Consider the following 16,763-nt stretch of genomic DNA (forward strand, 5'->3'; position numbering starts at 1 on the left):
AAAGTTAAAAGTTCTTATATACTTTATTAATAAAGATAGAAATACAGATGTATAAGAAAGTATTTCTTTCCATTATATGATTTGTCTACTTTTTGAATAATACAACAGATAACATGAGATTTCCCCAATATTTGCCCTTTCTTTTTTTTAAATACATTTTTTGTTGATTTCAGAGAGGAAGGGAGCAGGAGAGAGAGATAGAAACATCAGTGCTGAGAGAGAAACATTGATTGGCTGCCTCCTGTATGGACCCCACACTGGGGATTGAGCCCAAAACACAGGCAAGGGCCCTGACCAGGAATCGAACTATGACCTTCTGGTTCTTAGATTGACACTCAACCACTGAGCAACACTGGGCAGGCTTGCCATTTCTTTTAACTGAAATTCACTATGCGATTTGCAGAATTTAGAAATCTGAATAATATATTACAATCATAAGCACCTAACATCTAATTCTAGAAATTATAATTATGAAAAAACTATTTTATAGCTTTGATTTATTTATTGTATTTTTGCTAATTTACTATTCAAATCAGTAAACCAGATCTACGGACTTCTAGAAAGACCTAAATCTGGCTCTAACTAAGATTAATGGAGGAATCTTGCACATATAATTGTCCTCCCAGAGTTTTCTCATTTGGAAATGGAGCATTAAATGTGATAACGTACCTGAGCACGTGCTGTAAACTGTAATACTATAACATTTTAATACTTTTAAGAAGATACTCATTCTACATTTTAAAATTCGAAGAAAAAAAGGAAAGCCTGAACAATGAATAACCTTAGGAGCTCCATTGTTCAAGGGACCTTCAAATCAATTGAACAAAATATCCAGTCCTCTTTGGTGAAAGCAATTTTATGTTCATTCAGACTTTTCCAGTTCAGTCAGTATGTATGTCAGGTGCACAGCACAATGGTGTTATTCCAAGGGGATTTATGGTAATCCTATATAATAAAAGGCCAGCCACCATAAGCCTAACGACCGAACCACCAGAGACCACGGCCCCTTGCTGGGCTGGCCCCGCCCCCCAGCAAGCGGTTAGGGGTGATCAGGTAGGAAGACCAGTAGTTAGGGGTGATCAGGTCGGGAGAGGGCCCCTCACAGGGCTGGCCCCGCCTCCAGCAAAAAAAGAGGGAGGCCCTAACCGGTTTGGCTCAGTGGATAGAGCATCCGCCTGTGAACTGAAGGGTTCCAGGTTCGATTCTGGCAGTAGTTAGGGGTGATCAGGTCGGCAGAGGGCCCCTCACAAGGCTGGCCCCGCCTCCAGCAAAAAAAGAGGGAGGCCCAGGCCTCCAGCGGTGACTGTGTAGCAGGTGTGGAGCCGGCCAGCGATTGCCCCGCAGAGGGAGGCCCAGGCCAACCAAGCCATCGCACCCCACACCTATCGCCTGCAGAGGGAGGCCACCAGTGGCAGGGGAGGGGGGCAGCACTGCACAGATGGCAAGCAGTGGCAGCGGTGGGGGTGGGGCCAGCTTCCTGCAGCCAGGGAAGAAAAGCCCCAATAGGCCCTGATCTCAGGCCAGGCCTAGGGACCCTACCCGAGGGCTCCCGGATTGTGAGAGGGTGCAGGCCAGGCTGAGGGACCTCCCCCCCCCTACTCCCCCGAGTGCACGAATTTTTGTGCACAGGTCTCTAGTTTTCTTTATAAAATAAACATGCTTCATTGTGTTTCCTTTGGTCGCAGCCACGCAGAGCTGCTCTGATCGGGCTGTAACTCTTTTACTCTCTCTTCTTTGTGCCTTTATTTATTCCGCTATCAACATCAGAAACCTTCCTCTGTTCCTTTACTGATAAACTCCTCTACCTTCCTCGAGACTCATTCCAAATGTCATGTTTCTGGAAAGATCTCCCTGCCTCTTCTGCTCTGAGTTGGTTAATTACCACTCCTTTGTGCTCTCATCAGAGTGAGCTTATTGTAGTCAGATAACTTTTCACTTGTTTGAATAGATACTGGTCATGTCATGGGACATAATAAGCATTCAATAAAAGTAGCTGAATCCATCATTCTTCTATCCTCTTCTATCTTTGCTCATATCTTCTCTCTTTTTCTTTCCTCTAGTCTTTTTATCACTTATTCATCTTTAATAATTTTGTCAAGCATAGTATTTTAACATTTATAAACTTGGGTATTTTCTAGTAACTTTTGGCTATCACTATTGTCTAATTTTGTGCTGTAGAACTTAAAAATCACAAATATTGTGGTTTTGTTCTGCTACATTGAGATGTTTGCAAGTATTTTAGTTAACAAAGACTATAATTATAGAATACTTCATATTTCATTTTAAAAACAGTACAACTAAACGATACCCTCAAGCTTGTATTCATATTGGATAAACAAGGTGTTTGCAGACTACCCATAAGCCAATGGGAATTGCAGCCTGCTTTTTGTCTGTGGCCTGTTCCTCCTGTGATTCTCTTCCTAGCCTTGGGTTGTTGTTTTTTCCTTTCTCTCTTTCCCCATATGTAATATGTAATATATAAATTAAAACTTATATATTTAAAATTAAATCTCACACCTTTGGGAAAAATTAAAACAATTCAACGTATAAATATTCCTCTCAAGTCCAAGCAGAAGAAGAAAACGAAAAAAGTCACAGAAGTTACTCATCGATGCTACTTCCTAGCCTGGCCCATATCCGGTCTTCAGTTGTTCATGGTGTGAATCCCCATGTCCTTCCTCTTCATGAAGCTCAGTATCCATCCTCCTGCCCGACCAGAACAGACCACAGGGCATAGTGGTGAAACAATGCACTCCACAGAATTCAGATTCAGGACCTCAGCAAAACATGCAATAATGTGCTTCCTTTTCAGAATTGTGGTAAAATATCAAGAGTCAGCCTAACAGTCAAAGCTAGAGCTCTGGACCGGAGACCTCTGATCTGTCTTAGGAAAAACGCAATGCGGACACCCACACACACCTCAGAGCGCAGGCAGACATTCTCAGGAACATTCTAGTTCAGGTTCACATGGGGAGACTTCTACCATAAGACACCCGGTTTACCAAGTGCTTCTCTGTCCACACAGGTGGGAGTGTGTTGTTTGATCATGCAGAGCAGTTCTGCTTCCCATTCTCATCTTTCTCATCTTCCAGTGCATAAGGCATAGTCAGGATCATAGCAGCCAGTGTCAAGACCAGCAGTCCAGTCCGCATCTTCACCCTTAGGCCTGAAAAGTGGCAGCAAGACCATTGACATGAGAGGCTGTTTTTAATTCACCTGAGGTAAGAACAGATTCGTAGGGCATTTCATGAAACACTGTACAGAACCCGAGGGCAGACATTTATTTTTGTTATGTCGGAAACAAGCTACAGGAACCTTAGGGAATGGGTTCTATATTTAGTTCAATAGCAGACAAGTTAGAAATGGTTCCTTTGAGTATGTATCACATTTGCTATATAGAAATGATAACACATATTTCTATTTAACCAACAAACCAATTGGTAAAGCTCTGGGTGAATTTCGTGGTTGTTACTTCAGAAAATACCAATTGTTTCTCAGGGAAGATTAACATTCCAATGGATTTATAAGGCAAAAATACATTTTTTAAAATGTATCTTTATTTTTGAAAGTATTACAGATGTCTCCTTTTTTCCCCATTGACTCCCTCCTCTCCACTCCTGCCCCCTCTTCAGGTCTTCACCCCACTATTGTCACAATGTCATCAGGTTCAATCACAAAGATGTAAAAGTCTGAAAATGTAACAACCTCCTTATCTCAAAAAAGCTCCATTGAAGAGTTTTAATTATTAACTTGTTAGGTTTAGTTCAAATGTGCCAATTCCCATATAGTTTCACATATATGCCAATATATTGGAAGAGCATACACGTCATTAAAAAAAATTCAGTGGCTTGGCAGCTGTGAAAAGGGCTCAACATCATGACCAGGCAAATAATTCAGACTAAAATGATAATGTCTTATCAAAATAGCAGGATTTTTAATGAAATACTATTCGGTCTTGGCTAAGATGTTTATTATTACATTCACTGTCAGTAAGAATGTACATTGGCACTCAGCTTTTGTGATGCAAGCTGGTTTTATATACCAAGAGCCATTACATGCCATTTCTCCTAGAACTTCTAGGTGATCCTATATCCAGAAAAGGTTTATCTATCAAGGTGATCTTTATAATAATAAATAATTGGGAACAACTTAAATACCCAATATTAGGGAGTGGTTAAATCAATTATAATGCATTTATTTGAAGGAATTAAATAAAGTCACTTGTCATGACAGGAATTGTCATGACAGGACAAATGTTTGTTTTCTATTATTAAGAGGGAAATACATGCTACAAATTTGCATATGTAGCACAGTGTAACAATGTGAAAATTTCTACATGCATAAACTAGACTGGAAAATTACCCTTAGGTCATGAGCAAAGTTTCCCTCCTATTTTTTTTATCTTAACAAAGTTTATGTACTGAATATATATACTTATATTTAAAATTAACATTTAAAAATATGATTTTTAATATGTAAGGTAAATAAGTGACAGTAGGATTTCATCTATCATTAAAAACAACAACAATACTTCATACGTTTAACTTTGAAGGCCACCAAAGAAAATAATAATTGGAGGAAATACCAGGAAATGTGATCATTATGTTCACTGCACCAGGATTTTAATCTCGACCACATCATATGAAATACTTTCACTCATATTCAAACATATAGTAGATTGTAAGCTCCATGAGGCCATGGATCATGTCTTCTTCAGCTTTCGGTCATCAGTAATGCTTAGAGTATAGAAGGTATTAATAAATGATTGATGGATAGTTAACTGGTATTGTTTTAAATGAAAATTTTCAAAAGGTTAGTTTGGTGGACATATTTTGATTTGCCTGTCTAGCCACTATTCCTCCTTTTTCTGTTAATAGACCACAGCTGTCTTTGGGCAACAACTCCTTCCACCACTTTTTTTTTTTTAATGTATTTTATTGATTTTTTACAGAGAGGAAGGGGGAGAGACAGAGAGCTAGAAACATCGATGAGAGAGAAACATCGACCAGCCGCCTCCTGCACATCTCCCACTGGGGATGTGCCCGCAAACCAGGTACATGCCCTTGACCGGAATCGAACCTGGGACCTTTCAGTCCGCAGGCCGACGCTCTATCCACTGAGCCAAACCGGTTCCGGCATCCTTCCACCACTTTTTGCCCATGTATCTGGCTCACCCCTTGACTTCAGGCTACTAATGGCAAGAGATGGCCAGTGAGACTGTGTTTTGCTCAAACTATTGGAAACAAACCCTGCTTCTTCAACTAGGGGATACTAAGCCAACAGGATATGACCTTGGAGCTTCTGGTGGCATCTTTGCCTCCTCACTGAGAAAACTGAACAATAACAAAAGCCAACACAAAGAAAGACAAAACTAGGAAATGGAGAAAGACAATGCCTTGGTGATGTCATTTGATCACTTGGCTCGAGCTATGCCTGAACTTAGAATATCCCTGGCCTTCTCAATTACACGATCTAAAGAAATCCCTTACCCTTAACAATTTTATTTTGTTTCTCTTAAGCCAGTTTGAGTTAGGTGTGTGTGCTGAATAGAGAGAGCTCTAAATTATACGGAGATGTACGCTGACATTTCTTTTTCATAGGTCTGCCAGCAGGGTTGATAAGAGCTAATAGGAAGTGGTCATTTAATGTAAAATTAATCAGTATTCTATGCAAACAGCCTTAAGAAATCATTGCCAGTAATTACTAGTACCTACGTGTTACTTCGAATTTTTAATAACCTTTTACCCAGATAAGAGTCGATGAGTCCAGTGGAATGAAAGGGGTTTTCCACTGCAGAAGGTTGAACTCACAGGACCAAGAGGCCCTCTGTTGCCAAGATTTCTTATTTCTTTGCTCAAACACTTCTACTCTCCCATATTAAGATCACACATCCTGTTTACCCCTGTAGTGTCTCTTTAACACAAAGAGTCTTGTTGTGGCTTCCTTAGTGTGTACAGCATTCCTACAGTCCAGCATCTTATAGAACAAATTGGTTCGCTGGTCAGAGGTAATAATTCTATCAGTAAGCAGCTATTTTGAGGCCCGGAATTTATTTATACCCAGCACTTTCTGCAAGTTGGTTGTGCATAAACATAAACTTTGTCACTGTATTTCCATAAGACACACACTTGGAACTTCATAGGACAGTGTATTTTCTTGACACGCCTTAAGATAAAAACTAAAGAACTGTAAAGGTCATATGGGTTTTTAGATTTAAATCTTTCCCTGTACAACCATAAATCTGCGGTGGGAAACAGATCGTGCAACATTTACATATTTAAAATAAATTATCTTCTACAGGAGGCTCTGCACTATGAATGCGATCATCGTCTATTCTTAATTTCTCTCTAAATTGCTGAGATACTTAATATTTGCTACAGTGCCTCTTTTTACCCCACACTTTGAACTGGAAGGAGAACTACATTTGTGTTCTTCTTTACGTGTGCCTTTAAAAAAAAATATGATTTCTGTCTTCTTTATTCTGTATATGGTACTCATTGCCTAGCAGGACCTTAAATATTTGTTCAATGAATAAATCTGCTTGCATATCTTTGGATAGCTATTACCTAAGAGACCTTGGGTTTGCAATAATTTTATTTGTTTCATTTTAAGTCCAGTCTCTTTAACTTTTTATTGCGCACCTAGGCAATTACATGCTATAAAAATTAGTGCTTGTTATGAGCCAGACACTGTCCAAAGTGCTTTCTATGTAGAATCACATTTACCCTCATAATAAGCTAGGAATTAACAGCCATTATTACTCCCACTTTATAGATGAAGAGACCGAGGCATGAGGGGTCAAGAATCTGCTGTACTGGTGTATTGCTAGTAAGTAATGAGCTGGTTGTTGAGCACAGGGAGTCTAGCTGCAGAATCTAAGCTCTTAGCCACTGCCCTACATGATCAGTTATCCAGTTATGTTGTTCGACATGGATTAGAAGAAACAAATACAGCAAGCAGTCACATAAAAATAACATAGGGCTCTCTCTGAGAGCCTGATGGCAAGAAATTGGAAGAGATTAATCTTGTTTTTATTTAACTTTATTTTAAGGTAATCAATTTTATTACAGTAGTTTTCTTATAAAGTACTTAGATAAGGAAATCTTTGTGTATAAGTAGAAAATCTGGGAGAAATATTTTTGATGTGACCAAACCAATGACTTGGAATCAGCTTTTGTACAAGTTTGTTGTTGTTATCAAGATTCTTTTTTTTTCTTTCCTTTTCATCTTTACCTTTTCTTTTTCATCTTTATAGTAAGTACAAGTTTTTTAAAATTACTATTGAGGTAGATAATGGGAGAAGAAATGTAATGCAGCCTAAAAGATGTAGGATCAAAATAATCAATTTTGCAGAACCGTGGAGACTATACTGGACTCACTTGAACTTAGCAATCCGCGCATCTCTCCAAAAGGCAATGCATGCTAACTTTTCAGTATGGCCAGTCTGACTTTTGCAATGCATTCTTTGCCATTTCCATAATATAGAAATATGTAACAATGACTTCATTAGGAGGAAAATGTATTTCCACTTTCCAGGATTGGAGACCTTGAATCTTTAAGCTACAGACATATACATTTAGATATACACTTAGATAATTAAATGCTTAAACATGCACACACAGAGTTACACTTGGTTCTGCACGTACCCACTTAGGTAATTATTCCTATTTCTATATTTCCATCCTTTCCCCAAAAATATTAGATATAAAAATAGTCAGTTAAAGTGTTTTGTTTTCTTATTGAGAAATCAAATTTCAATGAAGGCATAAAATATACTTATTGGTGGCTATGTCTTTGGCAATAAAATACTACAAAGATATCTTTTAGTTCTTGTTCCAGAGTTTTTATTTCCCAAATCTCTCTGGCCCGTAACTGCAAAGAAGCAGTAATGTTATTATGTTCACCTCTCATACAAGATAGATTGCCCTTCGTGTCACATCAGCAAAAGAAAATGTTCCTTCCTTCTTTCCTCTGCGCCTGGGGATCGGGCTGGCCCTTTATTCCTCAGTTAAGCATGAGATGGAAGGAAATGTGAGTAGCAGGAGCAGGAAGAGTCATTTCTGGTATAAAAACTTACAAAGTCAGTAGTTTACCAGCCATTTTACTTCGCTGTAGGATGACTCTCACGCAAGAGCCCGGATGGGCGTATTCTGGAACGATGGGCTGTCAGGAATAGGATAGATTTTAAGTGTTCCTGAATACCTGTTATTAGTCTCACCCTGGCTTATTGTCCAGCCAGACAGATTTCTCATGAACCCGATCAATACTTTCTGCTCCTTTTCAAAGTGACTGCACCTGGGTGGCAGTGAGACCCGGTTCAGATGCGTACTTCCCATTGTCTGTGGGTTCATGGGCCGAGGGTGCTTGCTTACTTTCTCACGGTTTCATCCTTTAAAAGGAGTCCTCACTGGACTACTCGGGGGGACTCACTGAAATGCCCGTCATGGTCACTTTTACTTCCCTCTCTCTTCCCCGAATTAGGCAGTTACCACTTGAAAATATTTCCCCTCCTTCCCCAAATGCCATCACGGGTGTCGTGTGCAATTGATATTGAACTCACCAAGTTGTGGCAGGAGAACTGGTGCTAAAGTCTTCATTGCAAGGGTCATGAGTGTTTAAAAGAGTAAACTTGGTGACATTTCGTACTTTTAGGCTAGGATATCCTGCATGTAATGTACAAGTAATTAGGATGAATGGAGTGATTTTAAAGACAGTGGGTCTCAGACAGTTGTTGCTTTTGAATAAAGATACTCAGGAAAAAATATTGCTTCATGCATAATAAAAAGTATGCAACAAGAAAATCATATCTCAGCTATTTCTTTACTCTCTTACTTTTCTGAGGACTATCTCCATTCTGCTAAATTCCTTGGGGCATCCGGAGGACCAAGCCCCGAGGGCAGACAGCACAGGGAGTAGACAGGATGCATGTGTGAGCTCCTGGGGAGTGCCCGCTCTCAGAGCTGCAGCGCTGAGGGAGCCGGCCTCCACCCAGATGCTCAGATGGGGAGATAGCTTCTGATGATGCGATTACATGTGCCCGTGTCCCCTGATTTGCCAATGGCAGCTGAGTAGGTGTCACTTCCTTGCATGGAGTTGTGCACAACTGCACCCAGGGGCAAGATAGGTTAATAAGGCCAAGGGGGAGGGGAGGCCGTGGGAGTGGGTAATGACTGGGGAGGACTTCAGAGCATCCACCTGGGGGGAAGGGGAGGAGGGCCAGGGAGTTCCCTCCTGCTTCTGCTGATGTGTCAAGTGGCGGGGGAAGTTTTGAAAGCTGCAGTGAGGAGGAGCTAGTGACTGGGTTTGGGGCTGTGTTGCACCCCACCCGCCCCACTGGTAGGCAAACCTCTCACATTCCGAGGGAATTGAATTGGATGGAGAAAGGCTGACCCAGGCAGAGGAGGGAAGCAGTTCTCCGGCTGCTCCTCCTCTTGTCACTCAGCAGGACTCTTGACTCTCCTCCAAATCGAGCTGCTCCGGGCCAGGGTAGCAGCAGAGTACCCTGCTCAGTGCCAGCCTCTGGGAATCTGCTCGGGCGCCTCGTGCATCCCCAGCTGCCCTGTCACCAGCCACGTCCCTGCCACGGGGACCGCTCTGATGGCTGCGGCCTCCGCTGCCCCGGGGGGCCTCTTCTGCAGGCAGCTCCTTTTCTCTCTCCTGGTGAGTAACAGCCAGGGATTAAGGGATTCAGGCAGGTTACCGTGCGCTAGCTCCCTCCTCCCTCCTCCCTCCTCCAGCTGGGCTTGAAAGAGAAGGGGACAGGGTGGGAGGCAGAGATAAACCAAAACAAAGCAGATCTGAGAAAAACCCAAGGAAGAGTGAGAAAACTTGGGACTCGGGAAGGCAGGTGTTTCGCTGACTCTCCAAGTGCCCAGGCCAGACTGTTCGTGTCTGAAGGGAATCCCCTGTTCAGTCTTGCTGTGGTGTTTCCCTAAGGAGCAGTGGGATGGATTCATTCCTCAGGCATTTGGCCCAGAAGGTTCTGAGGTTTGCTTTTGCTACTCGTCATTAAATAAGCTGCAGTTATTTAACGTGCTTGGTTGGTTCTGTTAAGCAGGGAGAAGATGAAAAGGATTCTGGGTAAAGATGGGAATTATTCAAGACTTTCTTAACTCGGGAAGAGCTAAGAGAAGGGTGGAGCTCTTAAAGCAAAGGGTTTTACATGAGAAAAATAAGAATAATGTAATAGTCATTGAAAAAATAACATTAACTTGACCTCCCCTTTGTGTGTGTGTGTGTGTGTGTGTGTGTGTGTGTGTGTGTGTGTGTGTGTGTGTGTGTGTGTGTGTGTGTGTGTGTGTGTGTGTGTGTGTGTTTTAATGTTTTTATTGATTTTAGAGAGAGAGGGAGGGAGGGAGAGAGAGAAACATCGATGAGAGAGAAACAATGAGAGAGAAATATCGACCTGCTGCCTCCTGCACGCCTCCTACTGGGGATATCAAGCCTGCAACCTAGGCATGTGCCCTGACCACGAATCAAACCGGCAACCTTTTGGCACATGAGACGATGCTCAAACAACTGAGCCACACTGGCCAGGGCCCACTTAGGTTTTTAATAACGTTATAACAGTGTACTCAGGTGCCAATTTTGATTTTGGTGGGAGGGGGTAGAGGTGAGTTGTCCCACATATCTGGCATTTCTGAACACTGAATTTTCTCGAAACGCTTTTAATTTCGGCAAAATATTTGAACTTCAAATTATATTCTCAGAATGTAAATATTTTATTGAATGGAGATAAATATTTTCTCCATATTAATAATACATCATGTGGGATTGATGGTTTTGTGCTCATGCTGTAACTGCCTAGAGGGTAATGAAACTCAGAGACCTACTTGAGTTGGCACTAGTTAGGTCCAAGGGTTCACCCAGATTTCTTTTGCTTTAGTCTCTGTTCTGTCCAGCATCCTTTGGTTCATCCCTTGCCCATCTATCCCTTATCCTCATGATGACCAAAAGGGTGTCTCACCCCCTCCTCCCTCTAAATCGCTAAGCTGCTAACTTAGCCTGAGGACTTGGAATGGGAGTTCTGGAGACTTCCACTAGCTCTGCTGGCAAAGGCAGAACCAACATTCAGGGGTCCTGGGCAGGAAGGAGAGAAGATGGGTGTAGGAAGGGGAATATGGGTCTATCCTGTGAAAATAATGTGTAAATATGTGTGTATGCATATGTATGTATGTGTATGTATCTATTTGTATATGTATACATATTTCTAATCACAAAATGCTCTTTCCACATTATATATTTAGATGATTAGTAATAGAATTCTTTATGCTCAGAAAGGTCTTTAGATATGATTTAGTTCATTCCTTGGCATTAGGAATAAAAATATTAAAAAGGCAAATAAATTAAAACATCTCATGTTCTAAAAAGTGGTTATTTAAATTAAAACTGAAGACAAATATTTTTTAATTGCACATATATAACAGTGGTCCCATAAGATCCTAATGGAACTGAAAAATTCCTATTACCTTGTGACATTGTAGCTGCCCTAACATTGTAGACAACATATTACTCACATTTCTGTACTGATGCTGGAGCAAATAAACCTACTTTCCTTGAACTGATAGCTTTTTAAGACAATAGTTGTGTCTTAAATTTAATTAGAAATATTTACCCCATTGAAGGCTATGCTCTATATTTTGAAATATATATATATATATATAAAATTTAGACTTTGATGTTTGTGCCTAGCCAATCCAAGGAATGATTTTATATCAGTGAATATTTTGGGTATTGTTCTTTAAGAGGTTAAATAATTTTCAGATATTTTCTAGACTTAATCAACTATAACTTCAAATTGTGGGGGTCTGTAAAAATGATGGTTTGTGTATAACAATGCCATTATTATATTCCAGGGTTAAGTACTTGCTTTATGCTAAAAAATCAGAATGACACTTATGAATGACCTTAAAGATGATAACTTCTATATAAAATCAATGGTTGGTAACACATTTTCTTAAAATTTTTAATGTGATTTAGGTGCCAAGAACTACTATTCACTTTAATTATTTCATTAATACTAAATGACTGTGGTGTCCCTCAAGCCACTTTCTTTGCTATTTCCTTTTAAAATAAAGATGAAAAAAATGAAGGATTAGAACATTTCTTTGTTGCTGAAATTGGCAATATTTTTATCAATAAGACAAAACTGTAATGTGAAAATTTATAATGAAATGTAATTCCTGATTTTTCTTTCTTTCGAGGTTTTAATATTGTTTTGCGATGCTTGTCGGAAAATTTCTCTTCAAGTTCCTTCTCATCTTCAGGCTGAAACACTGGTAGGCAAAGGTGAGAATCAGCATTACGAATTCCCCAGTTTTGACTGTACATTTAGCTTCAGGCTGCTCTTGTCAAGTTTGGGATAAAAGCCATACAGTAGATACTTGGCATTAAAATCTGACATAAAATGAAAGAGGGTCTAGTCGTTTTTTGAAAGTGGTTAGAAACAACTACGGTGCCGAGTTGGTTGTATACTTTTCATGCCAGAAAAATTAGTGAACATCAGAGGGCTAAATTATCTTCCTTTAGTTCAAACAAAGCAAGACACCAAAACCAGAAGCGTATTTTAGTTCATGTTGACTAACCTGCTGCCCAAATTCCAAAGCCAAGATTCTTTCACTGATAATGTGTAAAAGAGAGGTCTCAAAACCGAAATGCCGCAGAAGCAAAGTTGTGCTTGAGGTTGATTACGATGAACCAATACCCCACAAGAATGTATGTGATCTATGTCACAGAATATCTTGTGAAAGTCAAATAAAATTATAGCCGGTCTTCCCATTACAGCCACATCGGAAGCGTAGGTTGGTTGTTCTGAGTCCAAAGATAACATTCCTCCCATCTAAGTGTAAGGTGACACTTAAAAAAATACACTTTGAATACACAGGTGGTGCTCTTTGCAAGATAGAGATTGCTTGGACCAGGGCTTTAAATTAATTCTTTATTTTTTTAGAACATTTCAATGATATACAGTCTGTACTCTAAAGACACACAACAAATATGCTAAATGTATTAAATATAAATCTGTAAAAGAAATATTTTGATAACAAGCACAATACATACAAAGTATTGCATTTATTAAACCTTCAAAAGACATTATGAAATGATTATTTGCAATATTACTGAGAAGTATTATATAAGTACAGACCAGTTCTGTGTGCTTTTGTGTGAGCAAGATTTAACTATCAAAGATTACTGCAAACATGTTCAAAATCTACTGATGTCATAGTTTACTAATACAATATAAATCAACAAATTTTATATGTATGCACAGATCCATGAATAAAATGTAAAGTGGAAACAATAAATCCGGTGACACTAATAAAATGTTTTCTGTCTATTCATAAATTAACTTACGATGAAAGCAGTGGAAACTGTGGCTTCATTAATTTAATTATTTAATGCTCATGGCCTCTCCGCCTTAGAACAGCCGGCACTCAACAAGTTTCAAGTGTAACTTTCTGCTTCTCATGCACTAACGTGCAGTTGTTATTCCTGTAGAACTCGTTCTATTGCTGTTTCATCTTACAAGTGACTGTGATATTTCTCCCCTGCAGTGAATGTGAAGGAGTGTCTCCGGTCGGCCAGCCTAATCCGGTCAAGTGATCCCGACTTCAGAGTTCTGGAAGATGGCTCAGTTTACACAACACACGACCTCGTCTTGTCTCCTCCAAGGAAGAGTTTTTCCATTTTCCTGTCAGACAGTCAGCAGCAGGAGCAGAGAGAGATGGAAATTGTGCTGGAAGCAGGAGGAAAGAAGGTATATTAGGCAAAGGTTTGACCATATTGATCTGCTTATGTGAGTCATTCATTTCCTAGACTTCCTTGCCTGTTAAAATCATTGTTTTGAACGCTCACTTATTTATCTGTTCCACTGATAATTAACATGTGCAAATACTAGACTAGTTTAAGGAGTGGTAGAGCTATTTGCAAAATGGTATAAAAAACGAACATCTCTGTAGCCAGGGAGCAAAGGCAGAATATCAAAGGTTCCAGACAGTGCCCTGAGGTGTGGCAGGAAGAACAACCAACCTGTAGAACGAGACAGGGGTGGGTCTGAAACAGAGAAATTGATTCAGGCTGCAGGTGTGGCGCTCCACCCTGAGTGGCTCTCTCCCTTCTGACTGTGAGGGTGAGTCTCTTTAAAGAGAAGAGATTGTCTCAAGCTTACTTCCAACTTAACTGAAAACCTCCCCTGGGCTCCTTCTCTTCAAGAAATGGAGTCATGGCCAGTCCACAGGGTTGGTTTGAATGTTCTGACTCTAGACTCACTTTCTTACAGTGATTGGTGGTGATCAAGGCAAAAGAAAGGAGAAGGTTACTGGAATTCACACAGATCTCACTTTAAGCCAACTCTACACATGAATTTGGTCTTATAAAATCAGTTATTAATAAGTGATTCGAAATGAGACTTTTCCATCTAAATTCCTTTTGATCAAAAGAACGCCTCTTCATCAAATTTAGAACATGCTCAAAGTTTTTAAAACATTGTTTTATGTCAAAATTGTAAGGAATCTCCATATCATGTAAAATAAAACATACTTGAATGAATGCTGACCTGTATCTTTATATAGGTATACAAATGATATAAAATACAGCTAGAATTTTTAAAAACATTGGTTGTACCATTTCTAGTGGAATAAAATCAATTCTTAAATATTTGTTAATAAATTAGCTATTTTTAGGGAGTCTATACTTCTCAAGATGACCTCTTTTACCAATGCCTTATAAAGTTCTGGTTACTTAACTGGTTAAATCAGGAATTTGGTGAAACTGGTTCTTACGTGTGTGTGTGTGTGTGTGTGTGTGTGTGTGTGTGTGTGTATCTTATCAATCCTATCTAATAATAGACAAACACGGTAATTGACTGTACCTTTGCTACACCTCCCTTTGGCTAATCAGCAAGATATGCAAATTAACCACCAACAAAGATGGCGGTTAATTTGCATACGTAGGCACAAAGCAGCGGAGCGAAGACTGAAGGCAGCTCCGGCCAGAGCCGCGAAGGCTTGAAGGCAGCTCTGGCCGGAGCAAAGGCCTGGGTCCCTGGTGCCAGAGGAAAACCGGTGCTGGCAGCCAGGGGGAGGGAAGGCCTATTGCACGAATCTTTTCATGCAACAAGCCTCTAGCAAAATAATAAAAAACAGAAATAGTTTGGGAGTTGGTTATCCATGATAGTGTTATGACCACCCTTACTATTTTCCTGCTGATATAAATGTTAGAATCACAGTTCCCAGAATGACAAGCGGCGCTACATTTCTCTCTCTCTCACCAAACGCAGGTTCTGAGAAAGAGACACACCAAAAACGCAGCCCTCAAGCGCAGCAAGAGGCGCTGGGCCCCGATTCCGTGCTCCCTGATGGAGAACTCGTTAGGCCCATTCCCACAGCACGTCCAGCAGGTACCTTGCATATTGTTTGATTTGACACGTTGGAGGGTTCTTGTTTGTTTGCTTTTACATTTCCCGTTTGAATTGCGCAGTATTCTGAAGCAGGGCTTGAACTTATTGGTACTAATAAGGATCATCTATTTACAGAATAAGGGCCTGTGGAAGTGAGTCAGTGTAATTTGTTGCTTTCCTCCAGAAACCATAGTTAGCACTTAGAATGTTGCGTATTTTGAGTTTCTGGGGCTCTTAGGTCTATACCCAGATTTTCCTAAATACCCTACCATCCTAGCACTCACGTGCAGAGGGCATGCTTACCCATTTTGCATAATTTAACTTTCCATTTCTCATGTAAGCTTACCAAAAAAGAGTCCAATATTTCTGTTTACCACAAAGGTAGCGTCACCGCCACATAGGTGGTGTGTAAACATAGGCCAGCTTTGAAACTATTGAAGAATTAATTGTGGGAGGAAACTTATAGTATTTTTCCTTTATTTAATCACAAAGTTTTTCAAAATTACCAAAACTATTACTGTCATTTATATAGGCATAGGGACAAGTGGATAAGAATTATAAAAGTATATTTAACTCCATGAATTTTCTTTAAGTATGCAGATAACACAAAAGAATTTTGGATAAAGTTAGTGATAGAGTTTGTGGCTTTGTACATTCAGAATATGAATAAGAATTTAAAAAACATGGGGCATACTGGGTAGATAAACGGAGGAAAGAAAGAATGGGTTAGTAGGAAAGAAAGCAGGTGATAAAAAAAATCAACCATGGCAAGATTTTAGGTTGAAGATATTTTTTATCCTAAATTGTCACTCGTTGCTGTAGGTCCAATCTGATGCCGCACAGAACTACACCATCTTTTACTCGATAAGTGGCCCAGGAGTGGACAAAGAGCCCTTCAATTTGTTCTTCATAAATAAAGACACTGGGGATATCTTTTGTACACGAAGCATAGATCGTGAACAATATCAAGAGTTCCCGGTAAGATCATTAGGTTACTTTTTTTTTTGAGGTTGTTATTTATATATATTTTTTCATAATTATTTTGTTTTGTTTTGTTTTGTTTTAACTTTTTATTGATTAAGTTATTACATATGTGTCCTTAAGAATTATGTTGTTTATGACTGCTTTAATATTTTCAGCATTGTTTATGTATTAGAAGGATCAATAATTTGATTTCAAATTTTATATAGATAATGTGTAATATAAACTTCAAATTTCTATTGATGCCATTGATGAAGAAAGACAGTAGATATGTATTCTTCCCTATCGAGTTTGTGGCTTTGTACATTCAGAATATGAATAAGAATTTAAAAATCATGGGACATACTGGGTAAAAAAGGGAAGAAAAGTGGGGGGAGAACTATAG

At 39.6% G+C, this 16,763-nt stretch overlaps 1 protein-coding gene across 2 annotated transcripts in view; it reads left to right on the forward strand.

Moving 5' to 3' along the window:
- Positions 1-16,763, forward strand: part of DSC1 (desmocollin 1) — a 294,686-nt gene that overhangs the window by 260,706 nt on the left and 17,217 nt on the right. For both annotated transcript variants that reach the window (XM_014541341.1, XM_014541346.1), the window contains 4 exons: positions 12,204-12,288; positions 13,554-13,756; positions 15,278-15,397; positions 16,220-16,375. In XM_014541341.1, the coding sequence (XP_014396827.1) occupies positions 12,204-12,288; positions 13,554-13,756; positions 15,278-15,397; positions 16,220-16,375 (564 nt within the window). The remainder of the gene's footprint in view (positions 1-12,203; positions 12,289-13,553; positions 13,757-15,277; positions 15,398-16,219; positions 16,376-16,763) is intronic.

Source organism: Myotis brandtii, unplaced genomic scaffold, assembly GCF_000412655.1.
Source record: "Myotis brandtii unplaced genomic scaffold, ASM41265v1 scaffold107, whole genome shotgun sequence".
Taxonomy (NCBI): Eukaryota; Metazoa; Chordata; class Mammalia; order Chiroptera; family Vespertilionidae; genus Myotis; species Myotis brandtii.